Here is a 23,025-nt window from a genome sequence, read left to right as displayed (position 1 = left end):
GGCCAGGCGGGACCCGGGCACACAAAGCCTCCCACGTGAGTCTTGCATGTAAATCCACTCTCCACTGGGAGTTTTGTTATGGTCCCAGATCTTTTGTGTGTACATCCCTTGAGTAGTCAAAAAGCATGATAAACACTAATTGGTATTGCTGCTGTTTATTTCAACTAACCTATACATTGTTTCTTAACAATATGTATCATTACTCGTTTCTGCCAAAACTTGGAATAAATCAGTACCCTCAATCTCAAGCAGTATGCATTTTCATCTCTTTTCAAGCTGAGCTGAGAAGGAAATAATTCCTCTAAGATCAGCAAGAGGCATCAGAACTTTTCTTTGTTTGACAGACCATATGTAATAAGGTAAGAACTGTCATCTCTTAGGAAAGGAGCCATCTGCTTCATTTTAAGTCAGCACCATACTTAGTATGAGGGAATCCCATTAGGGTTTCTAAACACTATCAAAACACAGATAATGGTCAACAAGAACACAGATGTGGGCTAGCAGAACAACTTGCAGGCTATATTATTCAGCAAGCTATTCTACTGCATTGTGTAAAATTGTGCATTTTATATTTGGGGCCTTTGCAAGGGAAGTGAATTTTTTATAAGGAAGTATGATGAAAAAGGCAAAGAGAAGCAGTTCACATTCACATCTTTATTTAGGTGTTACCTACACAAGCTACAATTTACAGACTGATACTTTCTGGAAAAAAAAAACACAACCAAAAAAACCTCAATATCCAAACATCGAATCTACATAAATTTTTAAAGTTTGCAGAATTTACAAATTAATATTCAGAGCAGTTGAGTAAATTATACATCCTCCCTCAATATCCACACTCTCAGAGCTTTAAAAGTCATACAGGCACAAGATAAGATATTGTCTTTGTACAACCATCTATTTACATAGCTTTTTCCAATACACGTGGTTCAGTTCTCAAAGTAACTGCCAAGGTTTGCAAAACAGTGTATTTAAAATACATTTAGCAGCATATAAAATTAGATAAAAAGGAAAGACATTTTGCTTTAAAAAAGAAAATGTGAGATGATAGAAACAGATCCATAAGAAAAATAGATTAAGATATATTTCCGTCATGACATTAAGAACACCTAGTCATTACAGAATATAGGCAAAACACTAATAAAACATACCAATTTATGAGCATTTGAGTTCTAGTCCTGAGCACAGAGTATACATAGCTGCACAACTTTGGTCAACAAGGATTATATGCTAAAATTAACACAAATCATATGGCATCCACTGTTAGCAGGATAGAGCTGTGTCAGATAGGTGTGTCATTAACAGCTTCTTCCCATCTTTTATTCACTCCACTTTCCTGACAACAGTGTACGTGACCTTTAGAATTTTGAAACAGCCTGTCCTAATCAAATGCTTATTACTGGGACATCATCATTCCCCTGCTACCCTAAAATGCAAAACAGCTGATCATACTTGTCAGTGAAATACAGCAGAGCACTTCTGTTATATGTTTCAGGTTATAATTTTGAGATGGTCATTAGAGAAGACTGATTTCCAGTTAATTTAAACTGCAAGTGTTACATACGCACACAAATTCAGCCATAATATATAGACATATATACGTGACCACTGAGACACAAGCATGTTACGAAGAGGTTATTTTTTTCTTAAATACAGTACAAATTTTAAGGACAGCAGGTCTAGTAGAAGAGTTCACTCTTATTTGCCAGTTCATTCCAGTCATCAGTGTTTACCTAATAAGCGTGCAGCAAACTGCATAGAGTGCACCTCAAATTCATCAATATATTCCTTTATCCCCCTCATTTCAGTTACTGGCAAGATCTTCACTTGCATCTCCTGTATCTGAGATATGTCCATCTATTACATTTCGAGCTTTCCAGATCCTCACAGTCCGGTCACTGAAAAACAAAACAAAGCAGTATTAGAGCTAGGTAATTAAATTGGGGTGGGGGGCAGCAGACTGGGGGGGGACGGCTGGGGAAGCTTTCTTAAAAGCTCGGTTGTCTTATTCAGAAAGGCATTGTTGGCAAAATAAGATTTCCTTAATGGATATGCAAGGGCCACCTCCAGGAGACTTTGTAATCTAAGATGTATAACATTTAAGTTTCCCTAACGTTATCACAGCACTGGCTACTACCTTTAACCATCTAGGCAAGTACAAAGATTATATGTCTAAGGAAAGTAAAATCCTACTCTGCTATTACTTAATTTTTTAAAATACAACTAATGGTAATAGGCTTAAGTAGAGAAGAGCTTCCATCATGTAACTATTTGCAACTCAGCAGACCACAGGGAAACAGGCAGTGTACTACAGAATTAGAGAGACAGACTCAATAGGACAAGACTACTTCAAGTGTGAAAAGTTGTAACAGGTTAAACCAAAGAGGGCCTGAAACGTCCTCTGTTTGCATGAGAGGTGTCAGTCTATAACAAGAAAAGGTAAAAAAAGCACAGAACCACAAGACTATACAAAGTCCTAACACTACACTCCCCCCCCCCCCCCCGCCCCCCCCCCCCCCCCCCCCCCAAAAAAAAAAAAGGCAAAACAAACCAAAACCCTTTGCCAGGTGCTGGAAAGCATATAACAGTGAGCTGGTGTTCAGAAGCCCAGGAGAGGCAAGCTATAATTCTGTACTTTTGGCAACAATGACTATTTACACAATTTTAAAGTATGTGTAAGTAAAGTAGCATGTGGAATGCGTTATAAAACTCTATTATTGTAATTAAAAAGTAAAATAAAGATTTAGCCTTGTTAAATAGCAATTTATCCCGTGCAAGAGAAGTTATGAATTTCTCATAAACATTGAGTTATGTGACTAGCAAACACTGATTCATGTATTCCTTATAACCCCCTCAAAAAAAGCCAGGAGGCAGTAGTCAGGATAGGCTTTATCACAGCATAGAGGTTTTCTGACTTGAGCCTTCACTTCACTGTAAATTGTCAGGAATACCCTAAGTTCTGTAGACATTCACCACAATGTTACAAGTGCCAAAAGGCTGGGATCTTCTTTCACTAGTAATAAAGAATATATTTCAGGTGCATGTATGTTCTAAACTTATTAATGATCTTTAGGCAAATAGAGACATAAGCTTTGATGTCTCTACCCCTATCTATTAATGCTTATACATAAAAATTGGCCACCAAATATGGAAACTAAGCAACTTTGAAATCCTGCTTTGATTCAGAAAACCAGAAGCGTCCATGAATGGCACTAGAAGATAACATGACAGCTTTCACAGCTCTTGTGCTCAGACTATGCCACTAAGCAGGCTCTGCTGCAGTCTCCTGAACTTTCTCCAGAATGAGGCATTTTTCTTGGTCAAGTTGCCTGAGGTTTCAGGTACTCAATTTGCTTGCTTTTACTGAGGATGCAAATACTCAAACCAAGGTGTTTAAAGGACAGTAGGATGGCTTGCAAAGCTTCTGCTATACACCAGCACTTAAAAACAAACAAACAAAAACACCACCACCAAAAACCAACGGCTTTTAGAAAAATTCCCACAGGTCAGGAATCAATCCTAGCAGTAAATAGCCCAACTGTAGACACAAGCTGGTAAAGTTCTCAACTATTGCCAAATTTTCCCTGCAATCCTGTAGATCAGTAGCCTCCAAATTTTTTTGATCATGCACCCCACTACTAAAATATTTTTGAGCACCCAACCCCTATGTGTATTTATTAATCTATAAATTATATATACATGTACTACTGAAGTTCTAATATTTTCTTCCTGCACCCCAATGGATCATGTTGTGCATCCCCTGGGCTGCATGCACCCCACTTTGGAGACTACTGGAGTAGATTATTAGCATTTAGAGGTCTCCCCACGCTTGCTGTGAAGTGTCTTACACAACTGAAGATGTCCTAACTACATTTGCATGGACAGAATTCTAGCACAAGCTCTGGAAAAGAACGATTCATGGAGAAGAAAAACTCACTCTGCTGCTGTGAATATGTGGCTGGAGTTGGTGCAGATAGCATTTATAGGGCTGTCATGTCCCTTCATCTCCGCAACGGGTGCAAAGGTATCCACATTCCAGAGCTTGAGGGTGCCTCCTCTGCAGCCACTGAGCAGAACTGGAGCGCCAGGTACCAGGCCAAGAGCACACACCCAGTCTTTGTGAGCATTAGGAACTTGCTGAAAAAGAGAAAGCAGGCAAGTCTTACAGGGCTGCAAAAACTTCTAGAGGAACGAGCGCAGAAATGGAAAAATCCCAGATTCTAAGCCTGATTCCTGTCCTGTGATAGATTTGTTACACAATACTAGGTATATCCTAGCCCCATGGCTTTTCCTCCTTTACAGCAAGGAGGGTGCTATGTTCCATGACACTACTTCTATAACACTAGTTTGCTTCTCTTTCTGAAATAGTAGTGCAAAACAAGACGAAAATCTAATATGCACAACTGACTGACATGGAACAGAAACTGATTTAGGATAATGCTAAATCTGCTATGTTCAAATGCATATTTGAACCTATGGTCTCTGTACATGTTTCAAGTCTGTCTGTAAAACAGCTATAAAACACATAAAAAGAAAACCCCAAATGCTGCTCAAAAAATACACCAGGGAGATGGAAACTGTTTCTATATTTGCCTTTCTCCTTTCTTCTTTTCCCATTACACATTATAAATTGATTTTGTGATGTAGCACTTAACAAAAATATATTAATTCTTTATTGAGGAAAAACATTAGCATTTTACTGCTAATTCAGAAAGGAAAATGCTGCACAGACCAGCTGAGAACAACATCCATTTGGTACCACCACTGGGGAAATAATAGCCCAAGCTTGCTGTCTTTTAAGGTGGCCAAGAATGGCTCTTCTCCAGTTCAGTTTGGTAGGAACTGCTTTGCTTTGCTGCCTTTCTCATATTATGGAGTTCATTCAGCTTTGTTGGATCATCTTGGTGTTTAATCTACAATATACACTGCTGTCACAACACTGGTGGTCTGGTCCTGCAGCACTTCATGAAACTGGGAGGGGGAGTGGTTCTTATAAATCTTAATTTTGTCACAGCAGTGTTTTGTGGCTTGGGATGTATAACACCAAGTAAAGTAGATAATCTCCAAATTCTGTTGAATAGCATGTTTGTTAAGTGATTTTTATCAATTATAGAGGATCAAACTTGTTTAACACATGTATGCCAAACCAGGACCTCTGTTGAAATTTATACTTTAAAGCAGCTCAGCTCTGTTTCAGGTTTGTTTATTTTTTTTCCTTCATTTAAAACAGTCAAGTGTGCACACTAAAAGAAAGGTGCAACAACAGAAATTCTGACTGGATATGAGTGGGGGGAAATTCATACAAGAGTAGTTTAAGGAGTGCAACGGGTCACCCAGAGCAGCTGTTCAATCTGTGACCTTGGAGATTTTGAAAACTCAGCTAGGCAAGGCCTTGAGTAACCAGACCTAACTACAGAGTTGGCCTTGCTTGGACCAGCAGGCCAGCTTTGTACTGTGTGACCTCCAGTGGGCCCTTTCACCCTGAATTACCCCATGATTAGCAAAAGTAATAGCACTTTTCTTCATTCCCTAAAAAAACAGTAAATAAAAATTTATATTGTTTTGTCAAATGCTTTAGTCTCACCTCCTTGAAAAACACACATTTTATAGAAATAAAAGGAAAGAAGGAAGCATGAGGTAATTTTTATTAAGTTCTACTTGTAAAACCAAATCCAAACAGGGGAATACGAAGTATAGAAATTATGAAATGCACATATACCAAAAGGAAAATAAGAACAGGAATACAACTGGTCCACTGTTACATACTACTTCAACCCTGCCCCCATATTCTTTCTGATGTTAAAATAATTGCAACGGCAAAAATGCATATTGCATAATATTTTAATGAGCCTAAAATGCAAGAGTGAAGATGGTTCTTACAACTTTAATAAAGTCATTGTGAGAATACAAGATCTTTCTTGCTCCTGTGGTCCTCCTGTTTTTGCTAACAAGCTGCTTAGTACATTTCCCTAGACAGGCAGATATGAGGGTAGATGTCCCAATATGGCCAAGTGAAGATTTTCTGTAAGAAGCTGAATTTCTGAATCCTTATTTTAACTCTGAAGTCTTAGTAGTATTCTGAAAAAGAACTGGCACACAATTGGACAATTTTGAAAGAAGGTCAAGAAAGTTTCTATATTTATGGAATACTAAGTATGCCCAGCTAGAAATAGTCTTAAGGTGACCAGTCCATTATTCTCTGATGTCCCAAAACTTTAATATTCTATTTGTTTCCTTCATATCAGTCTGCACATTAAATGCACGTAAAAGACATGCCCCTCCTCTCTCCAAAAATTATTAAAAGATTGGTATCTAATCAAACCTTTGCAAAAACAACAGTATCTTCCTGCATTTGTTTTTCTGACTTCTATTTCTCACACAGAGATATAATTATTTAAGTTGAGACTGTCTCAACAACCTCTCATAAGACCCAAAAGAACAGACTGGCTTATAGCAAGCAGCCAAAAATCAAAGTTCTCCATGTCAAACAAATTACAATGAACTTCAAAGTTTCCCTGGATTTGAGGTCCTTTTTGGGTGTCATCCCCCCTTCCACCCTTTATGTTCTAACAGCAAACAGATTATTATGTGTGTGTTGTATACATTACATAACATATGCATTGTATAACAAGATGAATGGAGATCTAAGGAGTAAGCTTTTTAGAAAAAAGACTGGCTGGAGTGAGGTAGGTTGTAAAGCCTCTTCACAGGAAAATATTCTGCACTGATTTAAAGCACTGTTTGTCATTAATGAGTTTCCAGTCCAAAATTTACCAACTTGTCAAGCGCTGCCTTCATTCCAAAGGAAAAAAAAACCAAAACCAAACAAAACCCACATACTCAGAGCTAAGAGGGCTAACCACTTCACCAGAATTTTCTGAGACTACATACACTGAAAAGAAAAGCAACTGCATTCCTACTGTACATTAGATCAAGTACGTTATCGATTTCATTCTTAGTCAGTGTTCTGTGCCTTCCCTATTAAAAACATCAGTATCTGAATAGTCATTGTATGAGACTGAACATTTACACAGCCTGAAAACAGTTCTACAGCATGACTGTCACATTAGCCGTGTGATTATTTTCCATTACCTGAAGAAGGTCTTTTTGAGCCAAATCCCATTTCTTAATTCCATTATCTCTGGATCCACTAAAAAGGTTGTCTCCCATAATAGCAAGTGCTTCAATGCCATCATAATGAGGAGGTTCAAAATTGTGTGTAGGAGTTACACTTCCAAGAGCCCCTTCAGTCACATCGAACAACTAAAATAAATAAATAAAATATCAAATATGTTAAGCACAATGATCGGCCATCTAACTAGCTTGGAAGACACATGGCAAATAACTTCAGGGGAAAAACTTGGGAAGTCTTATTACAGGCTACTGTATCATGATGTATAGTTGACAGAATTTATCTACCGGAACCACTCCTTTCTCCTCTTCTACCTCTTGCACTGACTTCAGAGAAGACTGCAGGACGAAGTGCTACTACTTGGTTATGAAATACACAATATCTTCACAAGGAAGAGCCTATATATATACCATGTGGTGGTATATAGAGAAATAAAGCTCATGAGTGAGCATGGGAAACGTGACTCACACTGGGAGAATTTAGCAACTTGGTGTAGTGGAAGGTTTCCCCGCCCATGGCAGAGGGGCTGGAACTAGATGATCTTTAAGGTCCCTTCCAACCCAAACCATTCAATGATTCTATGATGATTCTATGAGAATTGCACAGGCAGCTGCAGGAAGAGACATTAATATATTTTTCTGGACAAAGTGTTTGGCAAGGCTTACATATCATTACATGCTGATGCTTTCCATAGAATAGACACACCTCTCTCCTATGGCTGTCCTCTAAGAAGGGGGTTTTAAAACTGATTCTTTAAGTGAGGCCATTTTAACAATTTAAGGCAAAATAAATCCCATCAGGTCTTTGTCCCTAGGGCAGCAGTTTAAGTAACCCTTCATTTTGCGTTGTAGTGAGCCAGAACTCACCCAGCTAGACTGAGCTGAGGAGGAACAGATGAGCTGAAACTTTTTAAACTACTACCTCTGTTTCACCAGCAAATGTCAGACTTCATCCTCCATTATTTGCTCTTCATTGACCTTTTAAAATGAATAAGCTTAGCAGTAAAAAAGGGAGAGCTTGGCAGTGTAAAAGAATACCTTAAGTGACTTAAAGGTATTTTGAAAGTTACTGCATTCAATTAACATGCATGAGTTCCAGTTGTAACAAAAAAGTTCAAGGATACACCAGAAGAATTAGGCACTTGGACAGAGGTTACTAATATTCTTGGCTCAGTATACAAAAGAGTAGTTTCCTGTGGCAGGGGAAAGCAGTACCTGTGACCAGACCTACTACCCACAGTGGACCTGCCCATGTGCAGAAGCACTGAGAATTCCCAAACTGCCACACTGACCATGGACATACAGAACATTTGTACTATCCTAAGTGGCTTGACAATTCTGGAGGCATTCACCTTGCAGAACAGCCACTACTCTGCAGCACACGCACATGGCCAAAATACCCCTGCATATTCTAGTGGTGTAAGTCAAGAAGCAGATAGCCTCATAAAGATTTACATAGCCTGCCCACAGCAAGGGAGCACACAGCAATGGCAGATGAACTTCTCTGACTGTTGACAGCTATGTTTTTCCAAATGCCCTTCTACGTCCTTGCTTGTCACGAGTTGGTAGGATGACAAACTTGCATTACATGATCACATTCTGTTGTCCCCACTGAGGTTCTGCACTCGTTACTGTGCCAGGATGGTAACTCCTAACTAACCCAATATTCTGAACTGTGCAGAGAAGTAATTATTAGAGTGCCTCTCTCTGTGACCCTGCTGCCTAAGAATCCTCTGGTCTCTAACTATAGGGATTGCTGATAGGATTCAAATCCACAGGCCAAACCATCAAGCTATGCACCCACCTCCCAGGCTGTCTTCTGAGGCTGCTCCAGTGCACAGCCAAGCATCCAAGAATTGCAGGGTTAAAAGAAGAAAGCCTAGCTCAATGAGAAAGCTCACTTGGGTTCTGGCTCCTGCTCCGCTCCTAGATGTGTTTATACACTTTTTCCAGTGTGTGAGAAGTGTAAGGCCAGAATGAAGGGTACCCCTCATAACAAGCTAGTGTATCTTGCTCATTCTCTCTTTGGCCTCATGAATCACATGTTCTCTGCAGTGTGAGGGTCAGCTTTATGGGGAAGATGATGTATAGTTCATATAATCTGGTGGTTCGGGTACAGTCCTGAAAAATGGGAGGCTTCCCAAAAAAAGAAAAGGGAAAAAAACACAACCGCCCTTCCCAACAAACAGATTCCCTATCCTCACAATGCCAAGAAGTGAACACAACTCAGAGCAAACTGTGTGCTAATGAATACACCAAATAGAGTGGGCACCTTGGCTGAGATGTGCTGACCTCTCTTCTTCCCACTTCAGAACTCAGGTAACACTTAAGCAAGGACCTGGGCTAGACCCCAGACTCTCTTCTGTAGGGAGCACACAGAGTGTCTCTGCTGAAGCAATTAGGTCTACACTCCAAAACAGAGGCACTGACTTAAGATATTCTCAAGAGCTAAATGTTACGTAAGAGTAGGTGTTATGAATACTTCTCCAAGACTTCATATGCCTAATGTCCACCTTACTGGAGATTAAGAAAAAGTTTAATTACAGACAACCATCCATCTGTGTTCCATCATGAAATAAAAATAGCACTGAAGCAATAAGCGTTTATTAAGACTGAACATTATTCATGATCTATAACTGATGAAATAATTTCCAACTTGGCTATCACATTTCAGATATGGAGATGTGAGTCGTTTCTGCTGAAGCCTGCATCCTATGCTGAGGTAAAGAGTTAAAATAAAGAAGTAAATACTAATGGCTTACCTTTATATAATGATCCTTTGAACCAGTGACAATAAGATCTTGTCCATGACAAATTCGATCTACAGTAAGGCACATAACAGGACCCTGGTGACCAGTTAGCTTTCCTGTAGACTGAAATCTTCAAGAGTAAGAGAAGAAATGAGGATTTGTTATTTTTGCATATATCCAATACAGTCTATAGGAGAGTTTCTGCCAGAATGGATCTTTTTATTTTTCCCTATGTCTTCACTATTCATCCTCTGGTTTACATATGCTCTATTACTCATATCCATCAGTAAATGTTAAATCTATGTTAAATGTAAACAAAAGTCTATATTTATGTAAAATGAGAATTAAAAGTATTAAAAGTAAAGATAAATCAGACCCCTCAAAATATTCTCTGTATTTTGAACGCGCTTTTTGTGCAGGGTCTGTTTGGAAAAGTGCTATTATAGTGTGGCTATCACAGTCTTATATTGTATTATATTACATCAATTGGCTTTCATCATCTCATCAACAATTACTAGTCAGGATTCATGTATCTGTCACTTTACAAGAGTCTGTTTTGAGGCGCCTGTCTTAAACAAAACCTTGTGTTTTTCCAGGCATTTTTACTGAAACAATTCACCATAACCTTAACACATGAGGAAATCATGAGCACCTCCATTATCTCAGTAACTACCACATCAGGGATTATTTGATCCATATCTTGACCATGTTTTGCCCAGGTTATGGACATTACTATAAACAGGAAACACTTCACTGACTTTGTTTCATATGCATATGCAACCACCTAAAGACCATTCTCTTCTGCTGGCGTTCAGTACCTTTTCAGGTCCCACATCCTCACTGAGTTTCCAGCAGCTGCGTAGAGGAATGTGCCAGTTGGATTTAGTGCAATCTGATTGATCTGGTTCTCTCCAGCTGGGATAGTGACTGTTCTGTTAGTACTTCCTGAACACACATCACCAGGCATCGCTTGGCCCGAAGACCTGAGTACAGGGAGGAAGGACAAAAAAAAAACCCCAAAAAAACCCCAAACCCTACATTACATTCTCCCTGCTTTTCATATGGCTAAAAAACAAACCAATTCACCCAAGCAAAAAGGCTATAAGCGAATTATGAATACTGAACATTTGATAAAACACTGCAGGCATGAATGCAAATTGTTTTGTGTTTCCATACACAACCAGTACCCCATACTGACTTAGTCTGAACAAGTAAAGAAAGCTTCCAGCCCCAGAAAACATTAATTACAGTGTGCTGCACTACTGAATCGAATATAATAAAATTTATCTAAAATTAAGACTTGGCATTTGAGGTTTAGCATACTTACGTCAATGTCCGAATGCACTTAGCAGAATCTCTGATGTCCCACACCTTGATATAGGAGGTTGAGACTGTGAAGACCAGGCTAGTGTAGTTGCAATATTTTATAGAAACAACATTATTTGGATGACCCCCTAGAGACATAATCTCTTGTCCAGTTACCAGATTCCAGACTTTACAGGTACGATCTAAATAAAGACAAACAAAAAGGGGAAAAGAATAATAAAAAAACTAAACAGAAAAAACTCACGTTTTTCCAAAACTCGGTAATTTAAAAAAAAAGTACATGCATTCATTTGCACACATACAAATCCCTCCATTCAGGTAAGCACTGCAGAAAAACAACTAAATTAAACAGGTCTTAAAGAATATACATGGGCATCATCTACCATCATCAAAACTAAGCAAGGCTCATCATTAAATGTTGTGTGTTCAAGGTGTGCATATTAGCTCCCATAGCATTTTAAAAGGATAAAATTCCATCTTAAGGAAAGTAAAGATACAGACAGTTTAGAGGCTGTAAAGTCTGGATAATGACAGATCAAGAGAAGAACCCAGTTTTTAATTCAAGAATTCTTCATCAAGAGCGTAGTTCAGGAGGGGCTGACTGCCACAATGAAACTACAAAGGTGAGAAGTGATCCAAACTATTTGGTGCTTTAGAAGAATCAGAATCCCAGTGTAAGTGCTTTAATCACAGTTTTCATTCAGTACCAAAAGAATTTAAATAGTGTGACCTTTTTTTGACTAAAATCCCAAACACATACAAGTTTTCAAGAATTTTGCAACACAAATAGAAAGCACAAGAAACTTTCCTTGATGTATCATGTCTGTATCACTCCATGTATTTTAGAAGTACATTTTTACTGGGACAAGTAGTGGGAGGATGAAGAGAAAGCTTCATGTGTAGACAGTAGTTATAATAGCCTGAAGAAAGTAAGTATACCAAGAACTGTCAGCCACTTTAAAATACCAACTATTAAGATCAAAGCCTAATATCCACAGTGTGCCTGAAAGTTTATTGGCATTCCTGAATTGGCACTGGCTATTAGTGTTATGTGATGTCAGTGAGCTGAGACTTTCTGCTTCAACAAAAATTTCCAAAAGATTTAGCCTTATTTAATTAAACAACTGTCTACACTCTTGAGTAGTACTTTGCAAACTTCTCCCCTCCAAAAAAATATACAGGAAAAATTCTTCCGTAAGTATGGGAAGCTAGCATATGACAAGAAAGAGCAAATATTTACAACATCTGCAAACACTCATGTTAAAAACAAAACAAAACAAAACAAACCCAAAAAACCCCAACCATTTAGAATATAAATCTAGATGTAAAATTAAAAAAAATTTATAAAGTTTTTTTCCCCACAGAGCCACTGAATTAAAAATCTCAATACAAATCAACTAAGCAACATTTACAGAATCTAAATATAAGTCCTTTTTTGCATTTGTATACACTTTGACAAATGCTGAAATGTTGGCTTAAAATTTTTAAGACTAAGAGTGTGTCTTGGTATTTTTAATAGCCAGCTGGTAGAATAGCCACAAAAACCATACCTAAACATTAGCAGTGGAATACCTGCATCTGATGGGGTAACCTCTATGTTAATGTAGGGATAAAAAGGATGCCCTAAAATTTCAGAGTTTATTCATTATGTGAACTAGTGAAAAGCAGAGTCTCCCTGTCAGTAGGTGTAAACACCTTCCCAGCCACAACTCTAGTTTACCTTAGCTTTGATACTTCAACACAAAAATTAAAAATTCACATATTATCACAAGGAATCTGCCACAGTTTCAGCTGCACAACTACAAGTATAGCAAATCCTTTCCCATAAGTACCTTATACAAAAAGGCCCAGAGAAAAAGAACATGCAAAAATCACTTTTTGAACAATATTAAAAAGGGTATTCATGAAAAATAACCATTGAGGTCTGGTTATGTTATCTTCAAGCCAAACTGAGTGATTACAATGGAAAGTCACCAAAGACAGGAGGAAAATATTTTCTTCCAAAACATTGTTTCTTCCAGCTTGAAGAGTTCATAGACTGGCTGTACCACCCAGTAAGGAATTTAGTGACTACTGAAAATCTAGCCTCTTCCACAACAGCCATACAATTCTGAAGCTCACAAGGGGCAGGCAACAGGGGGAAGCAGAAAATGTCCGTAGCTCCACTCAAAGAATCAACTATGGCATGAAGATTCTATTCAAACTCTGTAGGTAGCACAGCCAGAGATGTGCCTAATTCCCACCTCTACCACTAGTCTGAGGCTATTACTTTGCATTGCACATCATGTGTGCACATTACCAGGTTTGGTTTCATCATATCACTCAACAAATGTTAGTGTTATTCTTGATAAGTTACTTTTTCTACTACAAATAAACAGCCAAATATTACTCATTGGAATTAAAAACCTATAGATAATTACTGCAAATCCTTCTTCAGCTTATGTTGCAAAATGGATCCTCACAATCTCCCACTGTGTTTACAGCATTAAGCATAAACTGAGAATTTCACAATACCCCAGTTGTCAAAGTAGCCTCTGTAGGCAGCACAGATGCATGGAGCTTGCCCAACCTTTAGATCCAGTGAAGAGAAGGTCATCAGTTGCATCCACACAAAGCACAGCCTTGGTATGTCCTTCAGCTGTATAGATACACTGAAGTGGGGATGATCGGATGCATTTTGAAGCAGGGAATGGGTTAATTATCCCCCTAAAGAAAAGAAGAGAATGTGAGTTGGGCATAGTAATAGACACAGATAAAATTAATTTACTTAAATGTAGGGAAAAAAGTTACTCTACTTTTCTGTGAGGGCAGAACAGCTGAATGCCTTTCATAAATTATGTGAGGATTTTCACTATTTAGCTTTAACAAATGTCAACTCTGGATTATCAGATAAAGGAAATCACAACAAAACCATCCAAATGAAAAAAAGACAAGATGTTGAATGTTGGGTACATGGGAAAGTCTGTGCAATGCTTAAAGAACCAGGGTGCTTAAAGCTCCTGGATGCCTAGGACCAGCCTTAAGACTGCAGATTCCATAAAGACATGTTAATCTAAATAGCATGTCTGAAAAATGGAGCAAATGTAATGTACACTGCCAGTTTCAAACTCAGCAAGCATTTCACAACAACTGCTTTCTACGGGCAGGCTTGGAAAACTGCTGCTAACTTGTGTGCCTGAGGAAGGTTTCTGTTGCACCCCATACCCAACACCACACTTGTACTCGTATGGCTAAAAGGGTGTATGGTTGGAGTACAGATATCCCAGAGGAATCTTCCTGGGGATTTGTAGCTAGTTCTGCAGTGGTGCCAAAAGACTGTAACTCAGCCTGAAAAAAAATCACAGTTTGTCACCAAATAAAAATTATTTAGCAGTCTAAAATCCCATGCATACAACTGCACACACACATGGACCCCACTGATTTATGTGCAGAAAAGCCTCAAAGTAATGCCCACAAACATGCAACACAATGCTGTGACCTGATCAACTTGCAGTTAAGGTTCATTGTCATGCTCTTCTGGGGATTACACACATAATTGTGAGAAAAGTAACTAAGCCATAGCCCTATCTCACAGAAAAAAAAAAAAAAAGTGTCAGATGCTTTAGGAAAATGTAAAAATTCCATAATATTGCCAAGAAGCTTGCTACAGGAAGGAAAAAGTTCTTCCTGATACTATCGTTGTGACAATTAGCTGAATTATCTAGTACAGTTTTAGAAATTATTATTTTATACATTTTTACTGCTCAGGACATCTTCATTCATGTAATTCATGACTTCTCCACAATACTTTTATAGATTTTACTAATATTAATATTGCCTTAAATTGTTTGACATTAACTTCCTCATTTTGAAAAGGCATTCACCTTTCAATCTGCACCCTTTTATGTTTTCAAGAATACAGGAATAATTTATTAGTATTATTAACTTAGGTCTCTATGCTTTTGTCTTCTAACACCACACAAAACTAATCTGGTTTTCTCTGTAGTATTCTCCAGTGGATCATGCTGCCTCTAGACTGAGTTATTCCTAATGCTGTTCTCATCCACTCAATTCCCTTGACAAGCCAAGTAAAATACATGTCCTGGAGCTATTTATCTATATATGTGCAGTGCTCTGAAATCTACAGACAAAAAATATGACTCCTACAATGGCCAGACAAAGCCACCATCACATTATTATTAGCCCTTTCACTGACCTTCTCTTGATAAACTAATTTTTCACTGAGCAGCAAAATCCTAAAGCACAGCTTAGGAGCATGAGTGCGAACATTTCTTTCATCTCTTAAGCCACTGTGCGTTCTGTCAGAAAGACATTATAAAAAACCTACTCATTTTTATTTACACTGGGATTTAATTTTTAGTAACCAAAGCATATAACTGAACAAGAAAAACAAAGAGAAAAGTATTTAAAACCTAAGAAAATATCCACTCCTCTTTTTTTAAAGAAAACAAAGAGAGAAAGAATATGTCTAAGGAAAGGTTTACACCATACTTCATTTAAAAAGAAAAAACCTGACATGCTCAACAACAATAAAAAACACCCTAAAAAAGAGAGGGAGAGACATGCTTGACCAAAATTTCAGGTTTTTAAACTTCTGGCAAAAGCAAAAAGACTGTATACAATGCACAAGTATCAGGAAAATTCATGCAGCAAAATGAAATTTCCTAAGAACTGGAATAACTTCAGCGAGAGATGCCAAGAAAACAGAAAAGAGAAAGAGAGAGTACCTGTGTACCTCCGACAGAGAGGAATCACTTTCATCAGACCTACAATCAACAGTGGTGGAATTGTGAGGAGAAAGAATATAGGTATCAGCAAATTAAAGCCTCCGTATGAGAAGAACAAACAACAGCATGGCCAATTCAGAAAAGCAATGCAAATCCACATACAATATGCAGCATTGCTCAGGGTATACCTTAAATTGGTAATAACGGGGGGTGGGGGTGTGAGAGGAATAATAATCTTAAAATAGCACTCTCAACAAGTAAGTTACACTGGTAGACTGTCTCAGCCCAAGAAGCTGAGTACTACCAGCTGAGCCATTTCCCCAACATTTTCTTAAAGAAGTAAAAGCAACAAAGTAAAAGAAGAGGGATGCATAATTTAACCTCTGTAACATAGTGCTTGTTGAAAATGTCAAAAGGAAAAAAAAATTTCTGAACATTAATGCTTGTTAAGTGTAGAAGAAACATGTAAAATGTTAAGCATAAAAATATAAATATTAAATGTATTGATAGCCCACCGAAAAAAGAACAGCAATTTGCAAACAATCCTAAGTTCAAAATCCTTCACCTCTCATTTACAAAAATGTTTCAAAATAAAAACCAAGAAAACACACAAGAAAAATCCACCCCCCAGACATGAACATTTACAGTATGCCTTAAGATGTCCTTCATTTTCAACTCAAATCAAACAGATTCAGCAGTTTCAATTTGACTTCAAAGACAGTCCAGCGAAAATGAAAAGGGTTAGTGGGAGTTAGCAATAAGATAAAGGTAACATAGCTAAGATAAAGAAGTTACAAGCATAGCTAAACTACTGAAAGCCTTGCAAGCTACTGCTTGGTATGTGGTGACTCTGTAGACCACTGAAAAAAAACCAAAGTTTTACAAAAAAATATTAGTGTAAACAGACAAGAGCTGTTTCTTGTCTTGCTACAGCCAAAACTAAAGGTTTATTCTAAGTTTGCGTTGCAGTTCATAAGCGTTGCATGGCACTAGTACCAGTACTGAAACCTGCAAAGATTTTGCTCAAGTCCACTGCAATTTAGAGTAAGGTTCCTAACAGATGCCTAACACGAGAGGAAACGGAGCTCTACTTCTTCTAAACAAGGTATGAATATCATCTGCTCCTCCAGATCACCTCCTAAAGTCAGTCTGTTCAATAATTTGGATAATCTCTAAACAACTGTGTTCTAGCCATTTCAGCATCCCATTCTGTTGTGACAGCACTCGGAGAAATGCTGGAGTAACCGAACAACTGTCAAAAGCACTATTTCCTAAATTGTCAGCTAAATCCTACTTTCAAGTGTAAACATGCAAACAAATACACATTCATCTAAAAATTCTACTGTTCTTTTCTATTTTGTGTTTAAAACTACACATAGCCTAGAAAACAGGAAACAAGGTTCAGCAGGAAATTGCTTTTCTTGAATTTTTACAATGGTTCCATGGAAGTTTAAAATATTTTATTTGAAAACTACAAGAAAACACGAGAAATGTCTCCTCTTGTCTTGCAGGAGAAGGGGAAAATATCTAACAGATACTACACTGATAACTTGAGCACATTTCCTGGTTGGGGGCTGAGGCTTCCCTCTGTGACTTACTTATCCCGCTGAACTGCTGTGTTTCCCTGAGAAACAGTAAGACGACTAAAAACATTCATTTCATTACGGGGCCGGCTTGGTGGGGAAGTAGGAGGTGACAGACTAGCCTCTGGGGCTCCAGAATCTGAGCTACAAGAAAAAAAGAACATCTTCTTTAACAGGTTATGAATGGTTAGAGAAGTTAAATGCAACATGCCTCAAATGTTAGATGCTCTTTTCCTAAGCGAATAAATAAAATTATAATGCTAGCTACAGCTGTTTCCCAGAGAAGGTAACAAACTTAAGACTACAAACTGCTGCAGAGTGCAAGGTAGCATATAAACTTTGAACGTTGTGCCAACAGTGAAAGCTCCAAGCAGAAAACACACATATGTAAAATGAAGAAATTCTTATAAAACTGCAGTTTCTTAGAAAAATTGATGATTTCCATTGAGGAGAAAAAAAAAAAAAAAAGTCATTTGCAAATGCTCCAAATGTTATTTTCTCGGCGCTCTGCTCCTGCGTTATTTTGTACAGAAAAATACTCTGGGAAAAAAAGGCCACACACAGAAGTTGAACAGTGAATAATTTCACTGCCAACAATAAGAACTGTCCTAAAATTAAAGAAATAGAAAAATACAGATTTATTTTTCAATAAAATATACCCAAGGTTTAAATTATTTCAGAGAAAACAAATTTAAAAGAATCTTACAATTTTTGTTCTTTTGCCTTTGCCTTTTCCATTGTTTTCTCATAGGCTTTTCTCTTTGCTAAAGGTGAAGGCTCAGGTATCTTCTTCTCTGACAGAGACGGCTGTCTAGAACTAAAGCAAGAGGAATCATTATCTTATTTTAAGGTCATTTACAAACTTGCTTTTCTTACATTAAATGTCATTCTCCCACTCAGATTTCAAATTTCAGAATGTGTTTCATCTATTATTGTCTCTCTTGACTCTAAATTTGTTCTCATATTTTAATATAAAAATGCATAAAGTTTATTAATTTTCATAGGTCATCAACATATGAAAAGCCAGATGCTGAATATGCAAAGGAGATCTGCTAATTCAATAATAAAAGAGACTACTAAAAGAAATAGTGGAGGGTACATCTCAGATTAAGACCATGGGGAAGATGGAAGGTATAACTAAGATCTAAAATTCAAGATTCCACAACTTTCATGTACAATAGACTGCTTACAGACATGAAGAACAGAGAAATCATGATGACACTTACATATTAATTAAACTTTGCATTAACATGTTCACGTTTCTATGTCAAATTCAAAATTAGGAAGTGAGAAAATGTATTTCCCATTGACAGCCTGACTATTATATGTAGAAGCATTGCTTCTCTTCATCCTCTCTTCCATTCTTTCTTGCTTTCCATCCCTCCTTTGTCTCTCTAGTTCTTCATCTGAAATAATTCCAGTTCACAGTCACTGTGGTATTTCTCCCAACCTTTTACTCCCCATTAAAAATAGTGAAAAGATCAAGAGTGCAATATTAATGCTGACACCCAAATGTCATCATTTCACCACAGTCAGATAAAAAAAGAAGGGAATCTGGGTGGTCTCCACTCTTCTGAACTCTCATTTCTCACTAGCTGGGCAATCAGAAAAGCAACATTTGCTTTGGTTTATCCTTGTTTGTTCATGTGTTTAGAAGTTGTTTCTATGAATATAAATGAATATTTCACTAAATGAGAGAAAGCAGATTGTAAAAGCACTTTTGTGCCACACAATTTTATTAAGCAGACAAAGTTCAGTTGGCAGGCCACCTGCTTGACGTGGTTACTAGCATCTAGTCTCAGAGTTCTACAGGTTCTGGATCTACACAGCTGCAACTTCTCTGCATGAGAAAAGCTGTACCAATTTCCCTTGAGAGGATGCCTGTGATATATAAAATCCATCTGGGGACTGACATGCAGAATAAAATGATTTAACAAGGACAGTGCAACCAAGAACAGCTACTTGGCTCAAGTACCTGAGACTGTCTCAAGTGATCACATGCACACTAAACACAAGCCCTAATTGGAAGGTGAAGGTCACAGCTGGAGGATCTAGTGCCAAGTGTGTGCAGACCTTAGAGTCCCCCCAGGGTCTTCAATAGACAGCAAAAGGGGGACAAGTGACAACCTGTCTGGTTTTGCTCAGAAACCTAGCAGTTAAAGTACACAAAAAGAAGGGGAAGGTGGGTTCAATTCTCTCCTCAAGGCCAGAGCACCCATTTCTCTGCAGGGCTCCCTTACCTCTAGACATACTCTGCAAAGGACACACACACAGAGGGAACAGGAGAGAGACGGAACAACAAGAGAGCAAACTCCCTCCCTCTCTTTATGCTGGACCAGTATGCATTTAGGAATGCAGAGGTCCTGCGATCACAAGGCAAATCCTAGGATCAGCCTGATAGCTAGATCTTTCAGCAAGGATGACAAACTTGGGTTATAGTCTCCATTGCCATGGTTGCCTACGTGTCTACTGTGCAGCTAGCAGATTAAACCAACCACACTAGAAACTGGAACCCGAGTATCTCTGCCTCACACCAGCATCCTATCCTGCATACTCAGAAATGGAGCCAGCTCCCTCTTGCTCACTTTCTACCTGCCCCTTCCATCTTTGACTCCCTCAGAAGAAGGTGTAAGCAACATGATCATATTATGAATTCTTCTTGAAAGCCTGGAAATGCAGATATCATAAAAATGCAGCAGTCTTGGAATTAAATTCCTAAGCATAGATGTAAAAACCAGGTGTATGATGTCAATTATCTGAAAGAAAAGGAGCAAGACACACACCTAATTACAGGTTTCTGATGCCCTTTTAGATTTCCCAGGATATCGGAGACATCTGAACAGAGCTGGCACAAGACCTACAGGAGACCACTCTACTCCTGAGGCTGCTGTAGATGAGTTGAGCAAAGGACAACAGCAATAGCCATCTATGTAAACAGAGTAAGAACCAAACTGACTGTTGCCCACATGCATTTAGTGCCTCTCTGAATCACCACAGATCTGAGAAAACTGAGGGGTTTGCAGACACCTAAATTTGCACCTAAGCATATAATTAATTTCTCTCACTTCCAGAGAATGCATATTTTGGTTCACTGTTACTGCTTCTACGTCCCTGAATGACACTTAAGTAAGTGGCACAAGGGAGATAATGTTTATTGGAGGTAAGGCCACATTCTGCTCCAGAAGAATATATTTTATTACAAGAGTTACGATGGCACTACAGGCCCATACAGGAAGGCCAGATGGCTTACAAAGACAACCTTTCTTCAACAATGACCAGTGACCAGAAAAAACAGCAATACTGCATAAACTATGCTGAGTTCTAGTTTTGAACAAGCGTTTCAATTACAGTGAGGAAGTCAGTGCAGACGTTGTGGGAATTTTTGATCTCTTATCTGCTAAAACATGATCAATAATGAACCAAAACACATGTGAGGCCTACTGCTGATTGAACTGACAGTGCATAACTCTCTAACGTTCACAGAACCCAGTTTTTGGAAAATCCTGTTTTGCCTCGTTGTTGGCTCACTTTCACAAATGGATACATTCTAGAAGATGGAGCGAGGCAAAAGTCGGTATTACCTGAGTCTTGGATGCCAGGTCATAACACTTGACGTTTTAAATCTTGAAGCTTCAAAAGTTTCTAGTGATCTCACACTAACTGCTGAAACAAGTGGGTTTCTTCACCTATCCTCACCCCCAAGAGCATTCTTTTCAAGCAGATACTACTTGTAAAATGCACTGAAGCCATCAGCGCGGGTTAATAATTGCTGTCAGCAGTGTTTTACTGTTCATGATTGCCACCTCAAGCACATGCTAGAAATATAGTAAAAATAATACAGATTGCAAATACACATTAGATGGAGACTGCTGTAAAAATATTACGCAAATAGGACAGATGGATAGTGAAAGATGCCTAGTTCCAGAATCTGTGACATGAAGATAGCTATGGGACAGAGTTTTTCCATATCACTGAATGTGGCAAGCACATTCAGTTTACGCATGACTTTGTGCAGTATAGGAGCTAGTACCTAAAAAGCCAAGAAAAGGGTCTCTAGCAGTGAATGTCTAATAACCATATTGGTAGGTATAAAAAGAACAGCAAGAGCAAGTGGAGAAAAAAAAAAAAAGAGTGCATGTGAGAGATCTGCTGGCCCCAAAGTAAAAAGACAAAAATAATATTTTTAGTTCTATTTGGCATCAAGCAATACTTTCAATTAGTAAAACTGCTCTGCAGGTAAGTGCAACCTGCAAATAGAAAAGATTTTGGAGGATTCATAATACCCAATATGTTTCTTTCAACTTTACACTTGCATGCTCTATTACTGTACAGAGTTCTTCATTTTAAGCATGGTCCACACAAGATGACTCATAGAAAGATTTTACCTAACAGGACCATAGACAGATACTATTTCTATGTTATATAAAGTTCTTGGGATAGGGTTTTGTGGTGGGGTTTTTTTAATCTCTCTGCTGTCCTAAGCAGATTCTCACTACCTCCCTAGAATGTGCATTTCCCGTAGCACTAATACAGTCAAGTATCCAATGTACTAGATGGATTTTTCCCACTACTTAGAAATAAGGCTACAATAATTTTACTATGACAAAGCAACTTAACAGAACTTATATCTTCCATAAGAAACACATTACTTACAACAGAGCATTTACACTTTCTAGAGTGGTGATGGTAGAAAAGGAGAAGCTTTGTCAGTATTATTTAGTAAGCTTCAAGTATATCAACCTCCTTTGTAAAGTTAAAATAATAGATTACAAGAAATTGGCAACATGCATTTTTTAAAAGCAAAGGATAATTAGTACAGCATGGCCAGACTTACATGCTGCCTATCTTAGAAGGTAAGCCAGATGGTGGGGGAATAAACTCTCTGTCCCTAGCAGAAGTATCATTTGTGTCAGCAGCCATCCCACTTTCTTGGGTTTCTGCAACTGATGCAAGAGGGCCAGCCAAAGTAGAGTCTGCAGCACTAATGTCAGAGACTAAATCGCTGCTGTCTGCATATAGCAATTCCATCTGGGTAGTGGTCCTCCGGCGGGCCTGGAGACAAATAAAAACTAAGTTGCAACTTAAACATTTCATGGTATGTGTCAAGATTGCTACACTTAAGCTTCTCATTAGCTGGTAATTAGCATCCAGCCTCAATTCACTTGGCAGCTACCTTTGGAAACTAAATCAAGGAGCTCACCTCTATTTTTTGGCGATATTTCAGAGGAGGCAAGTCAAATTCAACAGCATGAAACACTGATTTGACAACTGGTTTCAAGGATATCATCGTTTCAACCAACTACAAGTGCCTGTCAATACTACAGTAGTACAACATTACTGTCCTAAGGTTTATCCAAATGAAATGTTATAAAGCAGAGAGGAAAAAAGCAAAGTGTGAATTCTTACATCGATGCTTCTGCTGATATAAAAACTCTGCTTCTTACTTAGTTTATGTCACTTCAAAATTCGTTTAGGCCAACATGAATTAAGATTCGCTCAACATTTCAA

At 38.2% G+C, this 23,025-nt stretch overlaps 1 protein-coding gene across 10 annotated transcripts in view; it reads right to left on the bottom strand.

The window, feature by feature from the left end:
• Positions 1–639: 639 nt before the first annotated feature.
• The window catches only part of KIF21A (kinesin family member 21A), a 93,342-nt gene continuing 70,956 nt past the window's right edge, over positions 640–23,025 (bottom strand). For 5 of the 10 annotated variants that reach the window (XM_074870014.1, XM_074870021.1, XM_074870013.1 and 2 more), the window contains 11 exons: positions 22,352–22,569; positions 18,224–18,334; positions 17,533–17,661; positions 15,935–15,973; positions 13,777–13,913; positions 11,209–11,389; positions 10,700–10,864; positions 9,894–10,011; positions 7,093–7,263; positions 3,938–4,137; positions 640–1,898 (listed from right to left, as the gene is read on the bottom strand). In XM_074870014.1, coding sequence (XP_074726115.1) covers positions 1,805–1,898; positions 3,938–4,137; positions 7,093–7,263; positions 9,894–10,011; positions 10,700–10,864; positions 11,209–11,389; positions 13,777–13,913; positions 15,935–15,973; positions 17,533–17,661; positions 18,224–18,334; positions 22,352–22,569 — 1,563 coding nt within the window. In that variant the 3' untranslated portion in view covers positions 640–1,804. The remainder of the gene's footprint in view (positions 1,899–3,937; positions 4,138–7,092; positions 7,264–9,893; positions 10,012–10,699; positions 10,865–11,208; positions 11,390–13,776; positions 13,914–15,934; positions 15,974–17,532; positions 17,662–18,223; positions 18,335–22,351; positions 22,570–23,025) is intronic. The other 5 variants (XM_074870016.1, XM_074870023.1, XM_074870018.1 and 2 more) reach the window with 3 other exon arrangements.

The sequence above is a fragment of the Strix uralensis genome, chromosome 5 (genome assembly GCF_047716275.1).
Source record: "Strix uralensis isolate ZFMK-TIS-50842 chromosome 5, bStrUra1, whole genome shotgun sequence".
Classification (NCBI taxonomy): Eukaryota; Metazoa; Chordata; class Aves; order Strigiformes; family Strigidae; genus Strix; species Strix uralensis.
Note: the sequence above shows the minus strand (reverse complement) of the source record. Positions and strands in the feature narration are given on the sequence as shown.